This window comes from Eleutherodactylus coqui, chromosome 2, assembly GCF_035609145.1.
Source record: "Eleutherodactylus coqui strain aEleCoq1 chromosome 2, aEleCoq1.hap1, whole genome shotgun sequence".
Lineage (NCBI taxonomy): Eukaryota > Metazoa > Chordata > Amphibia > Anura > Eleutherodactylidae > Eleutherodactylus > Eleutherodactylus coqui.
In genome coordinates this window covers 169,776,081-169,794,365 of record NC_089838.1, presented here as the reverse complement: position 1 = coordinate 169,794,365, position 18,285 = coordinate 169,776,081, and the positions used below count along the sequence as shown (strand labels likewise).

At 41.3% G+C, this 18,285-nt stretch overlaps 1 protein-coding gene across 5 annotated transcripts in view; it reads right to left on the bottom strand.

Annotated features, from left to right (window-relative positions):
- CELSR1 (cadherin EGF LAG seven-pass G-type receptor 1) overlaps positions 1–18,285 on the bottom strand; it is a 156,986-nt gene that overhangs the window by 34,744 nt on the left and 103,957 nt on the right. For all 5 annotated transcript variants that reach the window (XM_066591892.1, XM_066591894.1, XM_066591895.1 and 2 more), the window contains exons 6-18: positions 15,422–15,579; positions 15,083–15,246; positions 14,713–14,838; positions 14,374–14,540; positions 12,640–12,825; positions 12,439–12,552; positions 11,967–12,141; positions 9,692–9,833; positions 9,414–9,534; positions 8,248–8,431; positions 5,583–5,684; positions 2,651–2,745; positions 1,173–1,382 (exon numbers count right to left, since the gene is read on the bottom strand). In XM_066591892.1, the coding sequence (XP_066447989.1) occupies positions 1,173–1,382; positions 2,651–2,745; positions 5,583–5,684; positions 8,248–8,431; positions 9,414–9,534; positions 9,692–9,833; positions 11,967–12,141; positions 12,439–12,552; positions 12,640–12,825; positions 14,374–14,540; positions 14,713–14,838; positions 15,083–15,246; positions 15,422–15,579 (1,944 nt within the window). The remainder of the gene's footprint in view (positions 1–1,172; positions 1,383–2,650; positions 2,746–5,582; positions 5,685–8,247; positions 8,432–9,413; positions 9,535–9,691; positions 9,834–11,966; positions 12,142–12,438; positions 12,553–12,639; positions 12,826–14,373; positions 14,541–14,712; positions 14,839–15,082; positions 15,247–15,421; positions 15,580–18,285) is intronic.

Sequence of the window (18,285 nt, the reverse complement as noted above, 5' to 3'; positions counted from 1 at the left end):
AAATGAAGTATCAGAGTGACATTAACATTACAGAAACAATTAAAAAAACTTAATTACCAGGATGTCCTCATCTATATTAATTAGGCAGTTTTTTTTTAATTGTGTCTCAGTGGGCATGTATTTCACCTTCCTTCTTTCTCCCCTCAAGATTGCCAGATTGTGCAAAACAGGGAATTTGGGAATACGGGAGGGGCTTATACTCTGCTTCACTCTTCTGTCAGTAACCGTGGCAGAGCAGCTAAATCCCCTGCCAATTCCCACTTCAGGGTAGCAGGTATCCAGGAAGATATAGACCCTATATTTTCTGACAGATAGTACTAGGTTTGGTAACCTGATAAAGGACTGAAACTCAACGTCATTTTGTCTCTGCCATATTGGTTGCAAAGTGCATTACTTACCAGTAATCCCTTAAGAAAGCTTTTCAGTGGTAATTCTTAGCCAAGTTCAGAGATTACGGTAATTATTTCACTAGAAACCCAACACTCCTTTGGCTTCAAATCTCAGTGCTCTTAAATTATTAGGACTCAGTTTCCAAAACTCTTGAGAAGAGTGAAAGCGGCTTAAAGCCCCAGGCAGCAGACATATTAACCTGTCTTCAAGGAACACTGATGATCTTTAGATACTGACCGCCAACAATCTGCCTTATATCAGACTTACATGTCCCATTATTTACCGTTCGTTAAGAGTTTAGTTACCATAAAACCTCACTGTATTCTATACAACTGCCATCCTCAGAAATCCAATCTGGAGACAGTTGGGGTTGCAAATACACTATAATCATAAAACATAGCTATTGGAAATAGTGGAGACATAAAATCAGGAGTACAAGCGCGTAAATTGAGAATAAAGGCTGTGAATTCACTATTCACTATATGTATACATATGAGGTCTAAAGCCATTCAATTGTTTGAATGACTCTTCATTGTTTTTAATTATTTGTATATTTTATATATATTTTTAAGCACAGAAAAATATGCTTTTTTTGCCATTTATACATTCATCAACACTAGCGTTTATAAGGTCCAATACTTTACTCAGTGCTGTACAATGTGTATGCTGTCACTGGTTGCATGATATAATAATACATTACAATGAAGAGGACACAGTATATCGAATGAAGCAAGATGCGTTCTGCAGTACCATGAAGTGCTATGTAGAGCAGGTAAGTATACCTCATTAAATTCCACATCTCTAGTTGCAGCCAAGTCAAAGCCTTGCTGCTGGCTCTCATATTGCAGCACCCTCACTAGCATCTGATAGCTGGTTCTGATGTCATTCCCGTAGAAAGACGTAGTCTGGTTGGTTGCATTCTGCAGGACTCTGGCGATCTCAATGGACTTGACGCCATCCAAAATAGTCTCGTTTCGGTGAAGCTTTTCATTCTGCAAAAAAAAAATCGAGACTTAGCTGCTGAGTGTACAATAAGCACAAAGTATCACGTTCACAATCCATATTATTTAACTTTCGTAAACTATTGAGTATTTACAAACTCACCAGTTATAATACATGTGAATGAGAAATGTCATGCAAAAGCTGGTGTGAGCTCATTAACAAGTTTATGTTACTTTTATGCAATTTCTGTGTGAGCTGTGCACAAAACTCCCCATTATTGGCACTAACCGCACAAAACGTTCTAAGCATACCATCAAGTATATTGGTGTTGTGGAATTAATAGGAGACGTATAGCAGCAGCACAAGACATGCACATTCCTGGCATTCATCTCAACAAAGTGTGTTTGTGGAGCTGTGTACATAGGCTTCAGGCCGTCGGTGAGAGAAGAGTCACTTTACAAGAATATCCATTATTGAGCAGTATTCAGACTAAGACAGGCCATGTACAGAACCAGGGCGCCCATCAGCATATGCTAGTAAAGACTAGTTTTAATGGGACACAAATCGTTTTGGACAAATTTGTTTATTATGAGAACTTATTGTAGAGATTGCAAGTAATAAAGAGGAACCAGTCACAGTGACAATGTAGTCCAATCTACTGACATCATGTTATACGCTGGAGGTGCTGAGCAGATTGATATATATTTTTCTGGAAAAACATTTAGTATAACTAGTAATTTATCCAGTTAAACCTCTGCTCATTCTGGGTTTAGGAGTCCAGTGGGTGGTCCTTCCAGTGATTGATAGCTATCTGTATGCATAATGATACAGGGAAGGCTGTCAATTACTTAGTAGTACCGCCCACTGGACTCCTAACTCTAGACTGAGCAGATATCTTCAAGCTGCTTGTGTGTAACGGTACATAATGGATACATGAGCTGTTCTGATAACAAACTGCACCACAGCGGGCTAACATGTATACATATTAGATCTGTTTAGCAATAAATGCTGCCCACAGATTGGGCTGCATTCACGTTAAAGTACAACTAAGTATCCAGTACCAGTGACATCCAAACATCTGGCTGCCTGGGTAATTTGGGTCAGATGTAGGCTTCATAAATAGTTTAACTGCTTTGTTGCCTACCAATGGTACATGAGCATGCTGAAGAAGAATACCACGTGAGATCGTCCATTCTGTTTGCAGCATTTCTGTGCAATCTGATGCAGCTTGCCCCTGAAAGGTGCGCTTGCATAAAGGAGTTTAGGACAGGGATGTTAAAATGGACTTTGTGTCTGGGAAGCTTAGTAGGGCTCTTACCAGGGTTTTTAGTTCCAAGAAGGTCAGAGTGGTGCAGTTGAAGAGTTCGGGAGGGAGCCAACCCTTTTCCTCACTACAGTGCCGGATCGCATTCCCTAAGGAAACAAATGTATGGGCTAAACATAATCCTAGGTACTCAATGCTGTACAATATTTTATTTAATCATAGGCTAATTATTATTCATCAAGAACCAACAAGAATGCAACATGTTATAAAAATAGAGAATACACGGCTGTACTGGAATGTTCTCTCCAGTTTTTCATGGCTTTGATCAAGACCACTTGCCTCGCTTCACTTCTGAATGGAGGAAAAGAATGGACATCTTTTTTGGGCGCCATACAATTTTGTACCCCTGGATTGGCACCCGGGCCAATGATCTACGCATCATGAAGACTTCAAGGCTTCTTCCTTTCAAGAAGGCACTACATGAATGCACCACAGCACTGATAGCCGAGCCCATAGCATTTGGCTTGTGTACATACAGATTATTAACCCTTTCCAATCCACTGTCTGGCGTCTGAAGACATTCTGATTGAACGCTGTACAGCTCCGATGTCGGAAGACGTCCGGCAGGGTATTCTTACTGTACATTACTGGCCGCTCTGTTGTTGAGGGCCTCTCCAGCATGTCCTATACCACAGTACTGGCTCTAGCCAGCAGATGGCGCCATTGTATAATGGCAGAAAGAGAAAGCCCTATAGGAAACCCTGAATCCAAAATTGGATTGCAAAGGGTTAATATAGGAGCTAAGTGTCTGATTACTGATAAACATTATAATATTTTACACAATTTGAATACACAAAGTGATACGAAATAACTAAACTAAAATAAAGTTGCTTGAGAAGATCAGGCGTTTGGTCTTATCCAATGGTGTTTTACATCATGCTAATTGGATGGGCGTTTCTGACACAGAGCTGGTGGGATCTATGAAACATCTGTCAAGTCTTTTGGCTGGACGTTTTATATTATAGGTCACTCTGTACAGATTTCCCTCAGCGAAGCAATACAATGACAATCCTTTCACGGCATTTAAACGGTCAGTTCTCAGTATAATCAAACCATAGTAACACATAACCGAGGACTAGCTATCAATGGAGACTCATGAAGCGCAGAGTGTTATGGCAGCATAATGCAGTCCTAAGCTCTTGCTCATGACCTAAAGGCTGCGGATTCAATCCCCGCATGGTTCAGGTAGCCGGCTCAAGGTTTACTCAGCCTTCCATTTTTCCGAGGTTGGTAATATGAGTACCCAGCTTGCTGGGGGTAAAGATAACAGGGAAAGGCAATGGTAAACCACCCTGCAAAAACAATCTGCCAAGAAAACATCACCCTAGGAGTTGGTCATGACTTGGTGCTTGCACCAGGGGGCTTTACCTTTAGCTTATCACTATGACTTTACCTTTAGCTTATCACTATACTTAGTATTTTTTTTTACACTTTTATGTTTCTGCTTTATAAACTCATCTAGTAAAGTGGTCCTGTTTTTTAAATCAAAAAGCATAGTGTTACAAAGCTCTATGAGTCTCATGCATCAGTAGCTGTCACATATAGTATAAAGCATTTTCCCAATAATTACATTGCCATTGTACTTGCTGCACTTCTGAGGAGATGAATAGTCTGAGGTGTGCAGGGTATGACTTAGAGTGTAAATAATTTAGTGTCTAGCTTGTCAGGCCTACTGTGCACTAAACTGGCAGTGCATAACTCTGCAAGTAATGGATGGGGAGGGAAAAGAAGTAGTGGGTGAAAAGGAACCTTCTGTAATTATCAGCAATTATAGTGTCTACCGCACATATGTTTACCGTGTCAGTGCTCTTTAAAAATACATTATGCTCTGATTTACAATGGAAGCTTCCTGAACAGTTTTATTCCGGAACATAAATGAGGTAAGTAATCCTATAAAGGCATCAACAGCATAAAATAAAATTCTCCGTGGCTTGCAGGGCCAGCATAAAATCAGTTGTGGATGTTACAAAATGTTGGATTCCTTAGTCCCCCACATAAAAGGTACTAGAATGCCAATATAATCCTCAAAAAGGGAACTATTTTTTATTGTTGCTGTACAAGCCCTAAGAGCAGCAGATTCTCATCAGCTCTATGGTATGATTAATTACAACCACTTCTAAAGTAACATAATATAGTATGCAAGGCTGAAAAAAGCCAAGGTCCATCCAGTTCAGCCTGTTTCCACCCCCTCCATGTTAATCCAGAGGAAGGCAAAAAAAAAAAAAAAAACAAATGAGGCAGACATCAATTTACCCCAATTGGTAGAAAATCAATTTCCTTCCCGACTCAGTCAGAATATTCCCTGGATCAACATTTGAAAGTTCCTACCTGACTCCAGGACCCGGATCAACAACCCTTCGAAGTAAACTGAATTAAACATCTATGCTGTACGGAACTGCACTAGGTCTCTCATAGTCCACTAGTGGTCCATACAGGCACTTTTATATGGATGCAAACAGTTGTTTTTCTCACAAATGCCAGAAGAGTATAGTGCCTCATATAGGCACCGTATGACTACAGATGAACATTGCAGTTCATGAGAAGCTGTTTTTGTGGAGAGCTGGGCCATCAAGACTGGGATCTGGTTTCAAGAATTTTAAGAATAACAGGTTAACACACTTTTCTTGTTTCTTGATTCCTTAAGGACCAGGCTGTTTTGTATGTTAAGGACCAGACACTTTTTAGGGATTTTACCCATGTGGTAACCCGTCCTTCTTATGATTGACTGCAGAAGCAGGAGGCTTTAATCCCTGCCGTAATTTTATATACAGCTGGGCTTTAAGTCTGGGACCAAGTGCCGTAAATTTACAGTGCTTGATCCTTAATGGGTTAAAGTTCATCATTCTATGATAACATATTGTTGACTCTCCAAGCGCTTTCCACTTTACTGTATACTGATACAATTAGGTTTTGTAGCTACACTTACCGATAGATCCCTTGGGACAAGGAACAGCAGCTGGTTGACCAAACTTGGTCTGTGGCCACCAAATTCCAGCCTCGAAGGCTTTGGGACATGCATTATAAATCACTGCGAGAAAAAAAAACACACATGCACATGGTTCATACTGATGTCTGTGATTGACTGTTACAGTTAACCTGCCATCTAAATAATTAATTTATCTAATCTTCAGAAATAAAACATAATAAGGAAATGACAGCACTATAGAGATAGAATAACCATGTATCATACATGTCTGTGTTATTATACAGAACCACAATGGTGAAAAGACAATACCAGTGCAGTCAGACTTTCTTTCAATCTACAATAACATTTAATTTCTTGTCACCCGCTACTATTCATGAGCCAAGAATAATAAAATGGTCATAGACTCTGCAGCTGTTCACTGCTGACTCATCACGTGCCAAAAAGGGCTTAAAATAGGAAAATTGACAGTTGCTTGTAGTCATTTAGTAGGAAAGCTGGTGATGGAAACACACATGGTTTCCGGTCTTCTGAGATTATTGTAGAGGAATACATAAACCCCTGTGGAAAACTGGAAACAATCACTGATGGTGTGTTCACAGGTCTACATGTGGGCAAACTAGAACCTGACCCTACAGTACGCATTCAATCCCACCCGCTGGAGGCCTGGAAAATCAGCTAGAATTCCAAGACTGATGAACACATTGTAATCAAATTTGGTCAAAACATATCTTATGCCCCATTTAGATGGAGCGATTATCGTTCAGAAAATCGTTCAAACGAATGAAACTGAACGATGATCCTTCAGTTTAGATTTGGGCAAACAGCTGAATGATTCTTGCTCGCGGTGGCTCGTCAACTTCTCGTGCCATTTAAATACTGATCTTCAGGGTTTCTCATAAGAATGTGAAACACTTAACAGTAAATGCCCAAGGATTGCACAATTGTCAACGAGAATTGTGCAGTCTAAACGGGTTGGCCGAGCGCCGATGAGCTGGTGATGACATCACCAGCTCGTTCCATCGGGCAAACAAGAATTATGAGATCCTCAGCTCATGTAAAAGGGCCAATACTGAATGAGTATCAGGAAGCCATCATAGCATATGCTGGAAGCATCCTCCATTTGCAGTCAAGCACACCTGAACCCAACGCTCCATAATGCTGAACCTGCTGGTAAGCAGGTCTGGCGTCACTGCAGCTATTTCTTGCGGGATGTCCCTTTTCAGTTGCTGGATAGTTCTTGGCTTATCCAGTAAACTTTCCCTTGGGTTAAATCAGGTCACTGCGGTCACCAAACTCCCTTAGAAATAATCTGATCCCACTAAAAATGCTCAAGTCTCAGGCATGATCGCATTGGAGATGTAGCAGGTCGCTCCATACTGTTGGAAATAGTCGCTGCTAATTTCCTCATTGTCCACTGGTCACAGTACTGTCAAATCAGATATGATTCAGTTATGCGTCACAGGATATCACACACCAGAAGCATATCTTTTCGGCATGAAGCAGTCTCATGGATTTTGTGAGTATTTTCACCTGCCCACATCCACCTATTCTGAGCATTTACATGGTCTGATAAGTGAAACCATGCCTCATCTGTAAATTACAGGACATCAAGAATATTCTGACTGTTGGAGACAAATACTTCAAACCAACAGCAGTACACAAGATCTTTTCTTTGTTTTTATTCGGGACCTTTCAATTTATGCACCAGTCACTTGGTATGCATGAGGATGAGCTCTCCTTGCAGCTGTTCGCCATGTGCTCTTGGATGTCCCCATCTGCTGAGCCAATCTGCATAAAGATGCCAACAATCTGTCTTTAACGTTCTTCACCATTTCTTGGGGCATTGACATCCTGCCTCCAAGAGGGCACTGTCCTGTCTCCATGTCACAACCACGTTTATATGCTCCTGAAGGGAAGCAGTCACATGGATAATCTGTCTTTAACGTTCCTCACCATTTCTTGGGGCATTTTCATTCACCTCCACCATGTAAATCCAACAACGTTCTGGTCGTTTCCAGTTTCCTTACTATTCTCTGAATACATGACTTTGTTGACTTTAAATTTCTTCACAAATTCAGTTTTCCAGGACTTGATGGATCCTGTTCTCCAATAGGTAGGCACAATGAACACACGCTCTTGCACAGTATAGGGAGACATGGCAGCACAAGCTCCTACTGACTACATGGCTGAAGCGAAACATGACTGCTGGGGTGGCTTAGTGTGCCGAGTGAGACACCCAGACTAGCAGTTCCTTGCTGGTGACTGCTGCCATGAGAATGGAGGCATTTGGGTTAAGGAGTGCTCAACAAACATGTTATAAGGTATGTGTTGACCAAATTTGATTCAAACATGTTCGTTGGTCTTACAGTTCTAGGTGATTTTTCTGGGCCTCCAGCCTACGAGTAGGACACCCGGTACAATGTCATGACCTATCGAATAGGGCAGAAGGCTTTGATATTACAGATTTCAGATATTAAATGATTTGTGATCTGGTGGAAAGCAAACATGGGCTACAGGCACATAGTTCACCAAATTACAGAGGGAATTCATTCTGGAGATGATATCCATATGATATAGACATGATACAGCAGTGAAAAGAAAGAAGGATTCACACAAACAGTACATTGTTAACTGTGCAAACAGAGTTTGCATTTCATGTAAATACCTTCACAGCCGTCATTAGTGACCTCAGCAAAAGGATTGTCACAGCGGTTACACTGCCGCCCAATAACGCCCGGTTTGCATGGGCACTGTCCTGTCTCCATGTCACAACCCCGTTCATATGCTCCGGAAGGGAAGCAGTCACATGGATAACAAGTGTCACTGGCTTGTGGCTTGTAGTAATTTTCCTGCAAAAGAGAAAAAAAAACGTATTGAAACAAAGTATTTATCTGATATTTTTTTACCGTACTTCCATGTTTAGGGCTCCTGCACACGAGCGGATTTGCGGAATCTGGGGCTGCCGGCTGCCCCTGGATTCCGCAGCAAATACCACCAATAGCCTCCTATGGAGAACCGCTGCATCCTGCACATGAACGGCAGAAAAAAACACAGCATGCTCCATTTCTGTGCAGTTTCCACTTGATCAGCTTCCAATGAAGTCAATGGAAGCCGACTATGCAATCATCATTGCCGAAAGATCGTGGGATCCCCGTCATCGCCTAGCGACGGCGCAGCTTAATCTGTACTGCACATGTGCGCAGCCCGGCGCTTCCACAGTACAGATAAAAAAGAATCCGGACAGGTAAGTAGAGTCACCGGCCAGGCACGGGATCTGATCCTGCTGCGGGATCCTGTATGCCAGATCTGACCCCGATGTGTGCAGGAAGCCTCAATGTAGAATCGTATATAATAATTTGGATGAGTGATAAACCGTGACCTCTGCCCAAATAGTAGTTCAAAAACACACAGGGATGCCGCATCTATGAGGCAAGTTGAGTACTCTGTCTCAGGCGGCGCTCCGTCCTCTCTGAGAAAGGACCCTCAGAGGTCCGAAAGCTTGCAATAACATCATGTATTTTTGTTAGCCAATAAAAGGTATCCTATCTACAAGATTACTTGGTTTATCTCACTGAGAACAATCACACTTTACTGTACTGGCTAACACAGTAACAAACCTTTTTTCCATTTTGGTTATGTAATGGACTGTTATAGTATTAATGATTACAGTTTTATATAAAATGGTATTTCTTCATTTTCTTTGTTGTGAATGAAATATCAAGCAGCAGAAAGGCTAGGGGCAACATGAAGGTCTACCATATATTTATATAAATATTGTATTCGTGTACACATTTTTGTTACATACTAGAGGTGATTGTAACACATCCTTACCTTACACCGGCATTCTCCATTGGTCTTATTACAGTCAGGGTCAAATCCTTTACTGACCTCGCAGTTACAGGGTCCACAGACAGGATTACCCCACCAGCCTCTGGGACAGGGCAAATCAACTCTAAAATGGGAGATAAGAGTCAGTGCAACTCTGAACATTAAATAAAGCAAAGATGACAAAGTAGAGTAACCACTACAGGGTGGAATCCAAGGACTGCTCAGTGTGAAGATGGAACATTTGACAGGGATAAGACAGACAAAAGTAGTTTATTCATTACTTGTTTTCACAGTATTGTCCGTAGTAGCCTGCTCCACAGTCACACGTGTATCCATGAGAAGAGCTTGGCTTTCGAGCACAAGTAGAGACATGCTCACAGGGGTTCAGGCTGCACACATCTACACAGTCCCTCCCAAAGAACCCTAGAGGAAAGTAGAGGATTCAGTTACATGTGCTACTGGAGAGATGCCATATCAGACACAGAAATCCTTCAAATGACTAGATGAATATAGAGATAATGCTGCGTGTTTTATAGGCCTGAGAACGAGTGCAGATCAATCACTGGAGTCAACCGTGTAACTGTTCTGCATACAAGGACTGGGTAAATGAGCATCACACAGTAAATACTACTGTAGTATTACAGTAGTATTAATACAATTATACAATTACCAGTCTTCAGCCAAGGTATACTGATACATTATTGCAGTTCTTCACTAGTAGAATAAAGTACTGTTATTTTTAAGTAGATCTACCAATTATGGTTAAAAAACAGCAAATGGTAGATATAGTTTTTCTAAACTCAACCATTCTACACCTGTGCGATAGTGAATATGAAAGACTGTCCATTTTATCTGTTGCCTCTTAATTAAGACAATTCTGGGGATGCCTTGAGTTTGATCATACCCAGAGGTCAACAGTGAGCTCTTCTTTCATGATCTCAGCCTCTAAAGGACTGAAGGTCAGTACTTGTAATGATGTGGTTAGGTGTGCATATGGTTGGGAAAGGATATTGTAGCACTTAAAGGGAACCTGTCACCAACTATAAGTACCATAAACCAAATTATGGTGCTTATAGTTTAGGTGACATGAAGCCCGGGGAGCCTTTTTTATACCCATCCGATCCCCTGGCAAAGTCAGTGCAAGCACACAGCAAGTTTGATTCTTTTCGGAAGGCTGTATGTGCGTAGTCCCATTCATCTCGGTGTGATTGTATGAAACAGCATTCTGTGAAATGTCAAGCTGGTGTGCATGCACAGACTTCCTCAGGGTACACCCCAGCAACAAAGGACCAAGTGAATATGAAAAGCAGCTCATTAGACTGCACATCGCCTAAACTATAAGCATCATCACTTGGTTTATTAGTGCTTATAGTTGGTGACAGGTTCTCTGTCTCATAAAGGACAACTCCTAGGCATATTACATGGTTGGCTACTGCAGGTGAAATGTAAAGTCAGACAAGGCCCCCTCCAATGATGGCAACCGATTGCTGGCCATTGGAGAAACCAGACGCTTGGTGATCAGTTGACTGCCTAAAACATTTCTAGTTTTTTAAAAATATTTGTTATTTTTATTATATTTTCCAAAAATGAATGCAGAGAAAAAACAAAAGAACAAAATAATCAAATAGCAACTTGTAATCAAAATACAGGAACAAACAAAATATGAGGGCAAAGACAGGTCAGCAGAAGGAAAATAAGTCATGTCACAAAATTTGTTGACATATCTGAATAGAAATACAGTAAAATATGGCACAATTTCAATTTAACCTAACCAAGGACCGGGTATAAGACCTCCTTTAATAAAAAAAAAGGTTCAACTTAATGCAGCAAAATACAACCAAATGAAAGGCCCTAAACCACAGCGCCATTTAACACCAACCATCAAAGAAGGCAAAACAAACAGAAAAAAGGATAGGAATGACACAGAAAAAAAGGTTTCTATGTAAAGGCCCATTTACACGCAAAGACAATTGTTCAAATTATTGAAAGATTGACAGTTTTAGCGATCATTTTGCATAAACTGTTAATGGACCCTAATGTCCATTAGCACTTTATCAGCTTCATTTGCGTGTGAGACGTTTGCAGATCACAGCATGTGGTCCAAGGAGATGTTTGCAGATCACAGCATGTGGCCTGAACTCTGCACACAGCTCCTTTGTTCTTGCAGGAGCTGTTGGCTAAATACAATGTAATCTCCGACTCCTGTGTAAAACACAGTGTGCGGTCCCTGTTATCTTCTCTCTCTGGCTGAATGATGAATTTTAAGCTCACCTTAAAATCCTCGTTCAGCTGAATAGTGAACAATGGCAACGTTTACATGCAACGATTATCGTTCATAGGCCATCGTTTGAACAAATTTTGAGAGATAACAGTTGCATGTAAATGGGCCTTAAGAAGGGTTCTCTTAATTAGACATATCCTATAAAAACACATTTTTTTCATAATACTACAAAATTTACTCATAGTATTATTTCAGAAAACTTTAATACAAATAATGTATTTTAAATGTCTTGCTAGATTTTTTCACTAATGCAAAACATATAAAGTGAATCTTACCTGGCTCACAGTTACAAGAAAAACTGTGCCACTCATCAGTGCAGTCACTATTGTATGGGCAAGGATTTGCATCGCAAGGATTTTCCACTTCGCAGCCACTTTCCACGTTGACAATCTCAGCTTTATTCATGTTGAGGGTTCCTATATTCGTTGAGGTTTCTCCCATTCTTACTCCCTAAAAGACATTGAAAGAAGGCATTTACACCAATAGCCAATTGATGAAGTGATTCATGACGGCAGTTTAGTTCGTTTTGCGGTCTACTGGTAACAGCACAAGCACATAATGAGAACTATTTTCTTTGATTATTCAAGAGAAAACAGGAGAAGGACAATTTCATGTTTTCATCTTGTCAAAAGCAACATAATGCTGGGTAGAATACTACAGTACCAATGGCCAAGTGAATACGGAGTTGGATGGCTATTTACTTTACTAAGTTATTTAATACAACAGTTAGTATTAGTTAAATCGTACCTTCATGCAACCAGTAAAGCCCTGTGTTACAAGGCCGTCTGAGTCAGACAAACCCCCAACAAAAATGGCCTTCAGCTTCAAGCCCGGCAGATTATTGCCAATTTCCACCGAATTCTGTCAATACATAGAGAAAAACAGCGTGAGCAAATAATCACTGAGTTTCAGTTGCTAGTAAGGGTTATTAAAACTAGAAACACATACCTGATAAACGCCATAGTCCAGATACATGATAGCTAAATACTTGATGTCCTTCCCATCCTTGGAACTCTTCAGCTCTATGAGCAGGTGATGCCATTCGCCATCACTGACCCTCATCTGCTGGATCTTCATGCCCCCTATACGAGTGAAGCCACTGTATACTTCAAAGTCGAGGTAACTGTTCAATATCTGTTTGAGAAATATAGTCTTGATAATGCAATCCTTAACAGGCAGTGTGCCATCAAATATTACCCAAACTGCAATCTCACGAAAGCTCTTTTCGCGCATCAAACTTTTATCTAAATTGCCACAGATTTCTAATTCTGCTCGAAAAGAGAACATTGCATGCCATGAAACAAGGCTTCCAGAACATGGTGGATGAAAATGGCTTGAAGAAACCATGGACACCCACAGCCTGGTTTCTACATCCCCCTAATAGCATACTGTGCAGTAAAGCTCAGTGATAAAGTAACCAAATTCATTAGTAGTCATCGGCTTATAAAAGCACAATTCATAAAAAGAGTGGCTTATCAGGTTTAAAAATACATCCTGAATTGGCACTCTATTAGACACTAATCTAGTAGCGCGATGAGCGTACTTTAGCCTTTGGAACCATAGCAATTCATTGTGGCATAGATCCAACTAGATGTTCAAATTGTTCTGCAGGGGAGGGGGGGGGGGGGTGCCAATAAAACTAACTTTACTCCACCTTCACCAGCTTGAACTGCTGACACCCAACAGGAAGAGCTCATCGATTCCTCCTGCTTGTGCAAAATTCTGACCCTCCCATCAGTACGGGGCAACAGACATCTGGATTATTTCGAGCCGGCAATATTTTTCCACTGTTGAATAATCCAATTTCTGAGCGCTTTTGCCCACTGGAGTGTTATACTTCTGTTTCTGTTAGACAGCAATGGCACTCACTTGTTGTCCACTGTCATAGCCAATCTGTGCTAAAGAATGACAAGTTGTGCATTCACACACAGTAGTCAGAGCACCCACATTGTATTTGGCTGCTGTTTGATTGACCATGAACCGGCTGTTGGTCAGCTCTGTCATCAAAGAGTTGTTCAGGATCCCTTTTTGCTGGATGCTTTTCCTTGATCACACCAGTCTCAGTATTCACTGTTGTATAAGAAAACCCCACAAGAAATACCGATCCTGAATATTCTGGAACTGGGGACCCACAGTGTTCAAAGTCGCTCAGATCATTCGATTTTCGCATTTTAATGTTGTTCACACTGAAACTAATTCACAGAAAACTCTGATTTGCTGCACTCTGCATGTGTCTAATTTCCATACAAGGAGGCTCCAATCACAAAAGGGAAGATGCCTTTATTTAATAAAGTGGCTATTCAGTGTACATGCAGATGTGTCTGCAGGTTCTTCAAAACTGGGAACTAGTAGGCCCATGGCGATGGGTTGTCATGGGCAGGTTCTCTACATCACTGTGTTACGTAAAGAAGGGTTGCCATTAATGGATTCATTAACGTATCTACTAACCATTGTGAAATTATGCTTTGTGATTGTGTATTTCAGCTTCCACATCCTGTACAAAAATTATTGTGCCGAGACAGACGTATGGAACCAGAAAATATTGGGAACTGAAAGTAATCTGCTGGCATTACCCGTAATGCTGTTACCCCTGTGCCTGGAGCCGGATGTGGAACTTTTTGTTTCTCGTGAGGGCTACAGATGTACTGCTAGGCATTGCTCTATACTGACACGGACACTTACCTGGATGTTAATCTTTGTTGAGGAACCTGCATTAGCCTGCATCAGCATCCCGTTAGGTCGACGAGTTCTAAACATTATCCCAATGAACCACGGCACAGACACTGTAACATCCAACTCAGGCCAAATAACAATTCCATCCCCTTGGAACCGTTGTGGAAATGGCATTACTGCGAATACATTATTAGCAATTATTAGAAACGTTAAAGATGAAAAAGACCACAAAAACATAATAAAATAAAGGGGTGCAACATATCAGAAGCTGCTCCAAACACGCTATGGTCAACATACTGCTGATTAGGCTAAACTGTAGGCAGTAATGACAGTAACAGAGGCACTTACCTTGCTCACAGTTCTTTCCTCCATAATGCAGAGGACAGTCACAGTAGTATGTGTTCCACCTATTGACACAGGTCCCCTGGTTCTGGCACAAATTGGTATCACAAAAGTTCCGCTTTGCAGAACAACCTTTGAATAAAATTATGAACAAGGAGCCATTAAAAAACGATGCAAGGACATTTTTATATCAGCTGTATTCCATGTTATTCCAGCTATTTCACCTTAGATGCCTACTGAAATTACACTTAATCATTGCTAATCATAGGATATAGATATTCTTTATTAGAAACTTCCATTCTCTGTTCAACAGTTTAAGTTTAATTCATTATATATTTTATAAATTAAACGAACCCACAAACTTTTGCATCTGTACCTGGTAAAGTGCCATTGTTGGCGATATAACTAGCCATATCAATCGGACTACTGTCAATTGTTAAATTCCTTATGCAGCCAATGAACTGTCTGTTCTGTACAGGGAAGTCCTCAGGCAAGTCTGGAACGCCTCCCAACAATAGTGGTCCGGTTAAGTCAAGAGACCTAGAAAATAAGATTACATGTTACATACATAGCAACTTATTCATCCGGTCAAGCAAACCAAAATAGCTTGCCGAGATGCATTAGACACTGGCCAATACTAAAGTATTAATGGCTATGAGTAATGCCTAAACAGAGCAAGCAAATTATATGGAACTGCCAAGAAATATGAACTTACTTCTTGGAGCCAGTCTGGGTCCCCTGGGCAGCACATGTGTAGTTCTTGATATGGTTCCCAAACCTTATAGCTACAGCTGTGTCACAGTCATCTACAGTAACTACAGCCACCTTCTCTCCAGATGGACCATGAGGGATACCCAGTCTTCCAATGTTGGGCTTCAAGGAAACAAAATGTAAGTTATACATCAATGTATAATATTAGTAAATGTTTAGAAACGGCAAGTAAAGAATGAGAAAATATCTGTCAAAGGTTTCTTGAAAATATTTCCCACCCCCACTTGACCCCAGCAGGGCTAAGTATATTCTGCTTGACTTTTCTAAAACAGCCTTAGGGTGAATAGTTCCTTGACTTCTGTAGTTGTTGAACTGGGTCTGGACAATGTTTGCTATAGGCTAGTGCCGGCCGCTTAGACATTGCTGTTTTTAGTGCAGGTCTGGGATTTACATGGATCTTATACCTCTCTGTAAAGTAGATTTATAAAGTGGACTGGTGGTTTGTGTGAGCTCCTGCAGCTATGGCGGTCTGTCAGGTATTCAGTAAGACATCTGCATGTCAGATTTTAATGACCAGTGACAATAGGGCAAATTTACTAATACTGTCTATTAGTTAGACAATGCAAACTTAGACTAGACAATATTTAAATGTACCTGATTTATCACAGCTCATGCTGGAGGATAAGCCTGGTGCATCCTTAGACTGTCTAGTCTAAAACCTCTATTACATAGGACGGCTGTCCCAGTGATGATCGCTCGTGTACTTTTGCAAAGGAGCGACAGTCACTCTTAAAATGAAGGTGTAGCGGTCTGGGAATCATTCTAGCCCGCCCGCCATCATTTACAGTACACAGGCAGTTCATAGATCCACTGCTCAATTATCATGCAAACGGCTTGATCTAATGATAATCTTCATGTGTAAAAAGGGTTTAACTTTATATCACCTATTAGTTAGTTTAGGCCTCATGTCCACTGGGAAATTCAGGCCCGTGCGGATTCTCCATGCAGAATCCCGCAGCGGGTCCCTCCTTTCCCGCAGACATGAGGCCTGAAAATAGATTTTACTCACCTGTCTGGACACTGCGGGTTCCCATCCGTCGTGGTCGGATCTTCTTTTTTTCTGCCCGGCGGATGTGCTCGGCAGCGCGCCGTGCACATGCGCCGTGCATTTTTTTTTTTTTACGCCTGCTCTCCTGCTGCAGAGCAGAAATTCAGCTGCGGGTGTGCTGCGGATCCGGACGGCTTCCATGGAAGCCTGCGGGAGCCGTCCGTGCGGGAAACCCACAGAAAAGAGAGCATGCTGCGGATGATTTCCCGCATGTGCGATCCGCGCGGCACTATAAAATGACATCCGCAGGCATCTATTTACCTGCGGGTGTCCAATGTATCCCTATGGGCGCTGATCACGCTTGTCGGACACCTGCGTGGATTTTGTAAATAGAATTATCCAGTGGACATGAGGTCTTCGTTTTAGGCAAAAAAATGTACCAAAATTAGCTGCAATTTTTGGCACAGTGTGTCACATGTAAGCCATGCCTCCTTCTCCCACAAAGCCATGCCCACTTGTCAGAAAAGTTATGAAAAGTGTTCAAAAGTGTCTAAAAACATATAATAAATGTGGTGCAAGCCATGTAAAACAGTTTTCTGGTGCAATTTGTGCCAGAAAACGAATACATTTTGATTAGTAAAACTGCCCCGGTAAGGTTCATAGAGGTGACCCACGCTGTGACAAAGGAATTATACTGTTATCTACAGTGGATATAAGACGTCTACACACCCCTGTTCGAATGCCATGCTTTTGTCATGTTAAAAAAATGCAACGAAGATGAATAATTTTAGATTTACTCCCGCCTTCAATGTGACCCGTTATCTGTACAACGCCAGTGAAAAACAAATGGAAATCTTTTAGGGTGGAAAAATAAAAATAACAAAAACTAAAATAATGTGGTTGCAGAAGTGTGAAGACCCTCTTATATTTGGGGATGTGCTTGTGTTCAAAAATGAACGTCCCTCAAAAATTGATGAAAAGAGCAGAAGAAAATTGGTCCAAGTGGCTGCCAAGAGGCCTACAGCAACATGAAAGGAGCTGCAGGAGTTTCTGGCAAGTACTGGTTGTGGGACAACCATCTCCCGTGTTCTTCATATGTCTGGGCTGTGGGTAAGTTGGCAAGACTGGCTAGATTTTGACAACACCTCCATTAAGTCTGCCAGAAGTATGTGGGAGAACGTGTTCTGGTCTGATGAGACCAAAGTTGAACTTTTTAGCTATAATTCTAAAAGGTATGTTTCGTGCAAAGCCAACACTGCGCATCACCAACAGAACACCCTATCCGCAGTGAAGATGGTGGAGGCAGCACTATGCTTTGGGGCAGATTTTCTGCTGCTGGAACTGGGGCTTTAGTCAAGGTGGGGGGAATTCAACACAGTCCCAAATATTAGTCCATTTCTGCACAAACCCTTCAGGCCTCTGCTGAAAAGCTGAAGAGGAATTTCACCTTTCAAAACGACAACGACCCAAAGCAAACCTCTAAATCAACAAAATAATAGCTTCACCAGAAGGTGGTCAAGGTTTTGGGATGGCTCAGCCAGAGGCCAAACCTGAATCCCATTAATCTGTGTATTGACCTGAAGAGGGCGCTACACACAGCCAGATTTGGAGCATTTTTCCAAGGAAGAGTGGAAAAAGATTGCCAAGTCAAGATGTGCCATGCTGATAGACACCGACCCAAAAAGACTGAATGCTGTTATGAAGTCAAAGGGTACAACAGCAAAGTATTCATTTAGGGTGTATATATTCCGGAGTCTACATTATTTTAGTTTTTTTTTATTTTTCCACCCTAAAGGATTTCAGTTTTTTGATGTAATTGT